The sequence below is a fragment of the Oculina patagonica genome, chromosome 12, assembly GCF_052425735.1.
Source record: "Oculina patagonica isolate OP01 chromosome 12, crgOcupat, whole genome shotgun sequence".
Lineage (NCBI taxonomy): Eukaryota > Metazoa > Cnidaria > Anthozoa > Scleractinia > Oculinidae > Oculina > Oculina patagonica.
The window spans coordinates 25232287-25243289 of NC_135769.1; the positions used below are offsets into that span (position 1 = coordinate 25232287).

At 38.9% G+C, this 11003-nt stretch overlaps 1 protein-coding gene across 5 annotated transcripts; it reads right to left on the reverse strand.

Moving 5' to 3' along the window:
• Positions 1-5: 5 nt before the first annotated feature.
• On the reverse strand, positions 6-10668 carry LOC144633839 (uncharacterized). Of its 5 annotated transcripts, none has more exons than XM_078492723.1 (6): positions 10029-10668; positions 4530-4603; positions 3963-4043; positions 3571-3660; positions 2905-2988; positions 6-2134 (listed from the first exon to the last, which is right to left on the reverse strand). In XM_078492723.1, the coding sequence occupies exons 1-6, from the start codon at positions 10358-10360 to the stop codon at positions 1656-1658; spliced, it is 1140 nt and encodes a 379-aa protein (XP_078348849.1). In that variant the 5' UTR covers positions 10361-10668; the 3' UTR covers positions 6-1655. The 5 variants fall into 5 exon arrangements, with proteins under 5 accessions (XP_078348849.1, XP_078348852.1, XP_078348850.1 ...); XM_078492724.1 differs by having other exon boundaries at positions 8-2134; positions 4539-4603; positions 10029-10666; XM_078492726.1 differs by lacking the exon at positions 3571-3660.
• Positions 10669-11003: the final 335 nt, after the last annotated feature.

Sequence of the window (11003 nt, forward strand, 5' to 3'; positions counted from 1 at the left end):
TTAATCTCAGAGCGTATTGTGGTCATCCGAGTGTTCCTTTGCTATTAAATCGGGTATAAAGACTTCCGTCGACAGTATTAGCCCACCGCCGCGAAGCCTGTAATTAGCAGACGGTTGATGTTGCTTGCATTGCTTGCCCTTTAAAAGTTCTACTAACAATTTCATTGTAAATATTTCTTTGCAATAATTACGAAAACCGATAATTAGAGCTAAAAATTTCCTTGATTGAGATTCTAGCTCCTTACTTTTTTCACATTATATTTACACTTGTCTTCAACTTGCGACGGTAGTTATTATTATATTTTAAATTTATTTTTAATTGTTTTATTTATTTTATTAGCATTCCTGCGAATTAGCTAGTGCATCTCATTGTATAATTAGATGCCCCGTCAGGTAAACTCTAGCTAATAAAAGTGCATGACCACTTTAAATAAAGGTCTTCTTCTTTGGGGAGTTAAGCTGTTAGTCAAGATCATTTTCAACTAAATGATCAGGTCCATCATTCTAAGTCATGACGGTGGTAACTTTTATAGTTTTTTTCAGTAAAGTAAACTGCTAAGAGATGACCATGAATGGTTTAAATTCCAAACTTTATGCAAACTCACGATATAGAATCATAAACGCATGGCAAGGTCTCCAACAAACGGGAAGTTTATACGGAGGTTTGCGTATGTAGGACCATGCACTGATTCAGTTCATTCAGTGTAAACGACCGTTTGCTACCAAATGAAACAACAATTTAACATAAGCCGTTAAAATTAACAGCATACTTATATGTTGTCAATTCTTTGAGTGATATTAAGCTCAATGTGGTACATTTTACTGCATTGCTTATTCATTGATAGCCTGCAATTGCAGCCGGAATGTATCAACTACCAAGCAAGTACAATAATTGTGATGTGACTAAAATTAAACCTAATGAAATTTTCAATTTAACTAACAGTAGATTCCGAGAAACAACCTTTAAAAAAAATAACTGATCCCATAAACTTCGTGGAAAAAAATCCGCGCCATATTGAAAATGGGGCAAACGTATAGCGTAAAATGAATAAAGAGTTTGTACGAGACTTACAATGTTTTCAACGTCAATGACAGGCAATGCTTGTTAATAAAAACCAATTGCCAAGGCCACGGGTTGGAAACCTGAAATTGCATTTTGAGTTTTCCTTAATATTTTTCTGCAACTCAACAAAAAGAACCCTGACCAAAAACTCCTCGGGACGTGTCAAATTATATTAAAGCAGGAGCCCATGATTATAGCCAATCAGTCTTTTGCTTAGCTAGTATATGCAATTGAAAGGACTTTATGTTGAACAGCATCAGAAGCCAGAAGAGAGACAAGAGAAAGCTTAAAAGATCACAAAAGGAACCTCATATTTAAACAAATTAAAAAATGCACATTTGAAACAATTTAAACTTTTGAAGATATTCGGTAACATAAGATATTAGATTCTCCTCCTACTGGCAGTTGTTGTGTTTTGTAATTTATTAGCCTGCGAAGCTAGCGGCGAACGCGAGCAAAGCGAGCGAGAGAGCGGGTCCTGAGCAGGCTAGTAGCTTATCAGAAAATGTTTCATATTTCGCCTTCCTTAGCTATCGAGTCAGATTCCCTTCATCGGTGTGTTCCAGAATGGAACTAATTTCCAGAATTGTCTTTACTTGCTACAAACTGCACATGTCATTTCCCGTCCATTAACATAAGGGCCACATGGTAATACATAGCATTCTCCTTGGACCGGATTCAACTTGACTCCGCCGGAATCTGCATGAGAAAACGGCACAACTTCGGCATCCTCATCCACACAAATGAAATCAGTGTTCCCTTTACTCGCGTAGCTCTTCGTCATGAGGTAGCCCCAGTACTCACGTGTCCACCCGGTAGGACAGTCGTACCTAGCAGGAATCATCAACTGAGAGCCACGTGACTCAACGTGGCACGCTGCGCACGGGGCATCATAATTGTTGAGAGGCTTCTTGAAGGGATTGAAACCACTCACTGCATATTCTGCGCCATATACGGCGGAGGAAGAGTATTGCCAAGTGTCGTCGTACTTTGCGTATTGTGGCTGTTCAGGAAGGCAAATGTGGTTCGACCCACCACCAGTATGACTGTGATAATTTCCACCTATGCGACCTGGGGATAGACAGACAGATCAATCAGAAAAATCTCATCGATCGAGTTGAGCAATTTAACATATTATGGTAGCCTGCTTAAGATTGCCCCTTCCCTTTTACGGAAGTCTGACGGTAGTGGAAGAAGGGTCAACTTAACATACGAAAGATCATTTTTCCCTTCTCCCTTTTCATTCACTTGCTAAATAAATGTTTGGTTGAAAATCTCTTATAATTTGTTACCGACCATGTCTCAGACAGCCGTAATTCGAAAGATGCGAAAAGAAAATGAAAGCAAAATCAAGGCAAGCATGGCAAGGTAAGCAAGGTGCAAATATTACGTATTTCAGCCTCCGGCTGTTTGCATCAGTGACATCTAAAGCAAAAGGCTTCCAGATTTGAGAGAAAGTATATTGTTATAACTGCTTCGAAGTGCTCAAACAGTGTTTTTTAGCGTTGACACCTTCTGTCCTAAGCTTTGCATGTACTTAATTACTATAATTTAGTACGAACCATTTCCATTGAGCTGATCGTCACGAAAACAGTATAAACAGGTTTTAGTAACGTTTCCATTGAGTAAACGTCGCGAAAACAAAATAAAAAGGTGTCCGTAAACGGAAACTTTGCAGAAATGTGCAATCATATGGAGAAATTTTGTACAGCCGTGCGCGCGCGTGTCTCCGTTGTATCCTTTTTGCGGAAATGCAACGGAAACGCACAGGTTTAAGATTCCGTCGTGTTTCCGCTATACCGAACATCTTACTTTACCCTGTGTTTCCCAACTTGTCTCACCTTTATACAAAAGCTGTGCACCAGCAGGGCATGATGTTCGCCCCCAGCGAATGTACACTGCACCTGTAGTAGGACCTCTGTCACCTAGCAACGTACCGTGAGCAGTCAATAAAGACTAGTCTGGGCGTTTGAAATAATAACGTACAATAAAAGCCTTAATTACGTGCCAGGTTAATTCTTTTCTAAACTGCAAGTGTGCGTATAAACCTCTCATTGATGGATTCCTAGCCTGCGTTGCAGACAAACTAAACTATACTGGAGTTTTGTTCGTCTGTAATTAACGCAGGCTAATTAATTCCCAAAGCAATAAAAATGAATAATCTACCAACGCAACCAGATCTATGAGTATGAACGAGGTTTTGTGTCAAATCTTAATCGGTTGACATAACTGTCTCTGCAAAGGTAAGATATGATGAAAGCGATTTGTCTACACAACCCCTCTAGCTAAAAAATAAATAACATTTATATTAAAAATAGGTAGTTAGGTAATCCAGCTTCAAGCTGGTGTAACTGTGCTCGTGTTCGTGTGCGTATGAAGACCTATGTAGTGCGCGACTTTGCCTTTTCAGTCTTATCGATCTTTAATTCTGGGTGGAAAAGGATTTATATAAATACATGTGGGTATTTTATGCGCCAGAACGAAGCATGGTGTTTATTCAGCTTCACCTCTTACTCCAGGAGGTCCCTTTGGTCCTATATTGCCTGGCTCTCCTCTGTCCCCTTTCGCACCATCTCTGCCATCCCTTCCATCCCGACCTGAATTGATACCGAAAAAAAAAATTATTATTTTTAAGAAACTAATCGAAGTCTTACGTCATAGTTCATAGAAATCACTCAAAAGTTATTCCTAAATCACAGTTATATTAAAAATAGGTAGTTAGGTATCCAGCTTCAAGCTGGTGTAACTGTGCTCGTGTTCGTGTGCGTATGAAGACCTATGTAGTGCGCGACTTTGCCTTTTTCTTATCGATCTTTAATTCTGGGAGGAAAAGGTTTTATATAAATACATGTGGGTATTTTCTGCGCCAGAGTAAAGCATGGTGTTTATTCAGCTTCACCTCTTACTCCAGGAGGTCCCTTTGGTCCCATATTGCCTGGCTGCCCTGTGTCCCCTTTCGCACCATCTCTGCCATCCCGACCTGAATTGATACCGAAAAAAAAATTATTATTTTTAAGAAACTAATCGAAGTCTTACGTCATAGTTCATAGAAATCACTCAAAAGTTATTCCTAAATAGGCAAACTGCCTCAGGATCATGCAGGGCTTATGTTAGAAGGCCAATTAACGTTTTGCAGTACAGGTTTCGTTTCATGATCAGTGATCACAACTTAAATTGTACTCCAGCGGAATCTTCGTGTTGCGCGTAAAGGTAATTATCTTAAACGAGACGTTTACTCGTAATTTTACATCCAGACCCGAATTGTTCAAAGGGTGAATAACGCTATCCACCGGATAAGTGTTGACAAAAACACTACGCTGTCCACTGGATAGTGATTTATCTGGTGGATATACGGCGTTATCTTTTCATCCTTTGAACCTGACCGAGGTTAGATCACAGTGTAAGTGATCATTCATACTTCGCTCAAAATATTATTCCAACCTGTTTTACTTGTACATTTACTTACTGAGCCCACCTCGTAATGCGGCAACTAAACACGGACTCGAGGAGCCTGTGCCCAATTTGGATGCATTTTCCAGCCTGCCAAAAAACAAGTATGAGATAAACTTTCAGTGCACCCTACAGGCATCCCAAACTCATACTAAAAGCATGTCGGCGTTATCAACTGAAATATTTAAAACATCAGTATTTAAGAGTGGAATTCTCTATCTTTTTAGAATTTTCGGACAAAAAGGTTACAATCGAATTTTTTTTATTACGCTAAAAAGACCCTTTGGGTGAACTATTTTTGAAAATAATATGTAAAACTTCCAGCGAGTTTTATTTTTTGAGAAAACGAGGAAAGTTTGTAATTCGAGCTCATGATGTCTGAACGCCGAGGAAAACTAATTAATTGACAGCAATTTCGTGGCATTTTCGATGCGCAGGTTCTCAACTTCAGAAACTTGCCTTGAGTTCATTTTTACATGAGTATTTAATCATCCCTAGGTCTTGCTTTTAAACCGAAAATCTAACTGAAATATGTAATTGTTGACACATTTTTACCGCGTTAAAAATTCTATCGATCGCAATGTAATTTACATACCGAATTTGACCTAACTTCAGAGGGCTAGAACACCAAGGGTATACGCTTTTATCGGTAAAACATGGGTTCTTTGGAAAGCCCTATTCTTCCTTCATATCATATCCAAAGCGTTAGTTTGGCCCGTAAAAAGTGAGTGCGCTAGCACGAAAAATAGACAGGCATTTTTGACATGTTTCCGCCATAATTTCCATTCTGCAGTCAACCGGGTAATGTCGAACTAAATTGTTAAAACAAATTAAATTTGGTCTTATGCTTCGCCGTTATCAGTTTTAATGAGTTTAATTTTTTGCTACAAAACTACAATATCTCAATTTTTAACAGAAAGGAACAGTTTTAATAAAAAAATAAATAAAGCAACAAACAAGACATGCTCACCTTCATCGTGCCGCCGTTAATTTATGCGAGGGAAGAGAGTTGTCGCTGCATGTTGTTTTCATTTCCACTGAAGCGTTTCCTTCCACTTCTCAGTTTTTAAATATAAGAATACCCTTTTTACGTATATACATCTCAATTTAGACGACATTCCTGACATTTAGCAAGAATCTTATCCACCAAAACGGCAAATTCGTGCTATGTGCTGTTGGCTATACTCGTCACGCAAGAGAATTTATTGATATCATATTTCAAACACAAGTTGACGTGACGTGGATACGGACCATTGAAATTACCGGTGGGGTGTTGACTTTTCCCCAAAAAAAACTGTTTCAAGAAAAAAGGGAAGTGACATAGTGCATAGTTAAAAAAAAATAAGGTAAAGAAAGAACCAAAACGAGAAGTAGTTGTCATCTTTTAAAGGAGGAGTTTTATTTTTTAATTATTTTATTATTTTTTTTGGGGGGGGGGGGAGGGTGGAGGGGTCGTATTAAACATTTGGATTATGTGGGGGAACAGGAGAAGACGTTCTGATAAAGAAAGGGACAATATATTTAACAGGCATAATCAAATCCCTCCCCTTTTACCCCATTGGCGAACTAAACGGTCCCAGTAGCCCCCAAATGTCGCTGCAATGCTTGTGCCCTAGAATAAAATCCTCCAGACAAGTAGGCCAAAAATGTTTGCCCCCACCCTCCTCCAGCAAAGTACGGAACTTGATACAGTGTACGGGTTATTGGGCAATATATTTGCGTCGGCTCTTCGAGCTGGTGTCATTTAGATTTGCTACACCGCATTGAGTCCCAATAAGAACGAGAAAGATGTCTGCGGTTGCAATCTTCTGTATCGGTTAAAGTCGCGGCGGTGTCTCGCCAAGTCAACCTTTCACGAAATATACGATCAGCCTTGCTTTCAGTTGCCTATATTTATTGTACGTCCATTAGATAAATCTGTTGTTTTTCCGACTCAGGTTTTCTGCTGAATTTAGAATGAAAATATTCTTATGAACATTCTAATACTCGTTTATATCGTTTAACATTTCCGTTTAGTACGCAATGGGTATCTATTGATCATGTCAGTGCCGTCGCAAGGGTAAAATAAGGGAGGAGGGGCACGTGAGCGCCGGAGGCGCGAGCTGCTAGCGGTTCTGGGGGCATAATCCTCCCCCCCCCCCCTCCTCCGCAGAATATTTTGAAATCTAGAGGCTTGAAAATGCTATTTCCAGCGTTTTCCAAGAGCTATTTGTGATTTACGCATATTTCGAATTCGTTACTTTCTACACTGTCTTAGCAAACCAATGCACATTGAAGAGAGTATAACACTATTAACGTCAATTACAAAAAAAAACCGGACTGTCTCTGTATCATGAAACCAGCAAATGTTTTACCTTTTAGAGTCATCATGGTAAGTTTGTAGTTATTTAAAAACTGTCTGAGTTGCCTTAGAACTTTTAATTAGCACGTATGTACGTTAAAAAATGTGAAGAAGTACAAATGTTATTGTTTCAAACCTTTCGGGAGATAAAATTTTATTTTTCAACATTTTATACAGGTCTGTTTTTACTTTTCGGGAAAAAAACTGGGGGGCACGGGCCCTCCTGGCCCCTCCCCTTGCTACGGCACTGCATGTACTGTTCATCGAACTATCGTGGGCATCGAACATTTTGGCTAGTGCAAATTTTTATCGTGTTATTGGATAGTAAAAGGTTTTGCCGTTTAGAGACGGTCCGTTCTATTCTATATACAAAGTTTCAACACAAAATTATATTTTTTTCAAAATCTTAGCCTTATTCTTAAAAATTCGCAAATTTCAGCCTTGATATTCTTATTAACTAGATTCTTATAAAATAAAAACAGTGTATTTTTAGACGTCAACTATCTTTCTTACAGATCTGAAGAAATTTTGTCCGAATATTATGGAAAGATCCAGTATCCGTACACATTAAAAACATTAATTTAGGGTGGTTACACCTCGTATTTGGATGTCAGATCATGATGTTCCCTTTTTTTGTATTACCGTATTTTCTCAATTAAGCACCCCCGGCGATTATTTCGAACTTGGATTGGTGGCCCCGGCGTTTAATTGAAGCTGGGGTTTAATCCGGGCCGAGCGTTTATTAAGGGTAGGCAAATTTCTGTCAAATTTTCAGATTGATTTGTTTTTGTCGATCTCAGAGACCAAGGGGCAGTTTTACAAAGCAAGGCGATTTTGCTCTTCGTTTTGCCCCGAAAAACTTTCCCTGGGCATCTAAGTTTTACAGTTTCCCAAAGGTACATTATTGCGGATTGAACACGTTTATGTTGCAACCATGATTTACATGACAAAAGGAACATAAACGGTATTTTAACTACACAAAAGAGCATGAAGTAAAGGTTATGGATAGAAAATACGGTAATTTAAACCATACGGCGGCTGAAATTTAATCCGCCAAACGTAAACTGGACGACCATTGCTTATTTCTTTTGCTTGTAGCTGACCAAGAACCCTGGTGAACACTTTGGGAGTAGCACGAAAAAATGCGATTAACGAGAATAAAGGCGAGCGGAAAAAGTTGCGAGGGTCTTATGCAGGCGAAGTAGCGAAACGATTTATTCATTCTCCCTGTCTATCAGAACAACCCAAAACTCTTTCTATTATTGATATATTTATTTATTTATTTATTTTTTGCGCTGCTCCAAAACTAATACCTGGACTATAAACCGACTGCCTGAAGCAATATCAGGCCCGCGAGATCAGGCTACGGCTTGTTTGGCGGACAAAATTTCACAAGGTCTGTAAGAACAACAGTGGACGTCTATATCTATCACATATAGCAAATAGATTAACTTAATAATTTTCCGCTAAGAAAAATAGCCCCCAGTGTACATTGTGGTCATGCGGACGCAGAGTTTTACCTGTTTGTGACCTATTAGTGACCATTAGCTGGAAGGGGGTTAGTGGGCCTACGTGTCTGCAGGATTATATTCCAGGGCACAAGCATTGCACGACGTTCAGTTTTTGCCTAAAGATACAGGCCTTTTTCGTAACGCATGTAAGATTTTATACGCAAGAATTATTATAAATATTATAACTGAAATTCATTATCTCCCCTCTCTTTATCAGAACGTTTTCCCCTGTTCACTCCACAAAATCCAAAATTTCTTATACGAAACCTTCTCCCACCCCCCACTCCTCCGCTAAAATATCACAACTACTGCTCGTTTTGTTCTTTCTTTGCATTATTTGTTTTTTCAACAATGCACTATGTCACTTTCCTTTTTTCTTGAAACAGTTTTTTTTTTTTTGGAAGAAGTCAACACCCCACCGGTAATTTCAATGGTCCGTCTCTACGTCACGTCAACTTGTGTTTGAAATATGATATCAATAAATTCTCTTGCGTGACGAGTACCTGAAACAGCACATAGCACGAATTTGCCGTTTTGGTGGATAAGATTCTTGCTAAATGTCAGGAATGTCGTCTAAATTGAGATGTATATACGTAAAAAGGGTATTCTTATATTTAAAAACTGAGAAGTGGAAGGAAACGCTTCAGTGGAAATGAAAACAAAATACAGCGACAACTCTCTTCCCTCGCATAAATTAACGGCGGCACGATGAAGGTGAGCATGTCTTGTTTGTTGCTTTATTTATTTTTTTATTAAAACTGTTCCTTTCTGTTAAAAATTGAGATATTGTAGTTTTGTAGCAAAAAATTAAACTCATTAAAACTGATAACGGCGAAGCATAAGACCAAATTTAATTTGTTTTAACAATTTAGTTCGACATAACCCGGTTGACTGCAGAATGGAAATTATGGCGGAAACATGTCAAAAATGCCTGTCTATTTTTCGTGCTAGCGCACTCACTTTTTACGGGCCAAACTAACGCTTTGGCTATGATAAGAAGGAAGAATAGGGCTTTCCAAAGAACCCATGTTTTACCGATAAAAGCGTATACCCTTGGTGTTCTAGCCCTCTGAAGTTAGGTCAAATTCGGTATGTAAATTAAATTGCGATCGATAGAATTTTTAACACGGTAAAAATGTGTCAACAATTACATATTTCAGTTAGATTTTCGGTTTAAAAGCAAGACCTAGGGATGATTAAATACTCATGTAAAAATGAACTCAAGGCAAGTTTCTGAAGTTGAGAACCTGCGCATCGAAAATGCCACGAAATTGCTGTCAATTAATTAGTTTTCCTCGGCGTTCAGACATCATGAGCTCGAATTACAAACTTTCCTCGTTTTCTCAAAAAATGAAACTCGCTGGCAGTTTTACATATTATTTTCAAAAATAGTTCACCCAAAGGGTCTTTTTGGCGTAATAAAAAAAAATTCGATTGTAACCTTTTTGTCCGAAAATTCTAAAAAGATAGAGAATTCCGCTCTTAAGAGGTCCTCTCTAAATCACCCCAGTAGTCCAGACCCGTATCGAGCCCGTGCTCAGTAAGGAGACCCGTCCAGTGTACTGTTTGTTTCTCTCAGACGAATTCGAAGCAACTGCTTCAAAACAAACACGCAGATCCACGTACGCAGAAACAATAAACAAAATAAACAATGTTACTTTACCTCTGTTCCAACGATTCCACTTTGCGGCTAAGTTCTTGCAGCGAGATGATTGGAATGGCGCGCTTGTTTCTCTCACGAATCTTACCAACACTAGTTGAGGCTTGTTTCTGCTTGCACATATCTGTCGATTTTACTTCGTTACCCGCCAGAGAGGAAGATCGCAGTTCATTCAGTTCCCTATCAAGTCTAGTCACGCGACGGTCGATTCGCACACACACAAATGCCATGAACATGATGTTGAATATCATTAGGCAAACAGCAGTCACAACAAAAACAAATAATGATGACAGGCGACCAGAGGAAGACCGTACGAGGGTCTCCTGGGAAACCATACTGTGTTTAAAACCTTGAATCAATGAACAGTTAACTCTTGTTGATTCGCCTTTCGAGTTGCAAGCCTGAATTTCAGCCGTGTCCCTTGATGGGTCTCAAGTTGCATTCCCCGAAACAAATGTTGTCTATGCTGCTTAGTGACGTCACTAGCTAACTGAACAGGGAAGTGATTGTGACGTCACTGGACAGCGCTAACAGCGAAATGATGCACATGCATGATCATCGGCTACAGTAGATGCCTCTCCACTCACATCTTGAATTGAAGAAATTACAATCGCGCTTTTTTGTAGCCAGAGCAATATTTTGTTTCACAATAGTCATAATTGTGTAGAAAATCTATCGTTTTATTGTTCGTTTGTTCAGCATGTCGAAATTTATAAAAATCAATACCGACCAGCTCGAGAGACGGCAGTCACGGCACCAGTGAATTTGTGTGATGTCATTTTTCGGCCCGGTAAATATCCACCACTAGACACCGACACCGAGGTGAATTGTTGTTTTAGTATATACTAAAACAAAAGTGAGATAATATAGCCAAAAATCTCGATGATTTGGTAAGTGCAGAATGCAATATGGAAAAACAATTGACAGAATAATAATTTCCATTGAGAATAAGTCAAATGAGTTTACTCTTCAGTTTGG

What these genes read in the sequence shown, in the direction of transcription:
- LOC144633839 (XM_078492723.1), bottom strand. Translation starts at nt 10,360, where the DNA reads ATGGTTTCCCAGGAGACCCTCGTACGGTCTTCCTCTGGTCGCCTGTCA. An exon ending in CGCATTACGAGGTGGGCTCA is followed by an intron (nt 4,044 to 4,529) that starts GTAAGTAAATGT and finishes GTATCAATTCAG; the next exon opens with GTCGGGATGGCAGAGATGGT. An exon ending in GGGACCTCCTGGAGTAAGAG is followed by an intron (nt 2,989 to 3,570) that starts GTGAAGCTGAAT and finishes GTACGTTGCTAG; the next exon opens with GTGACAGAGGTCCTACTACA.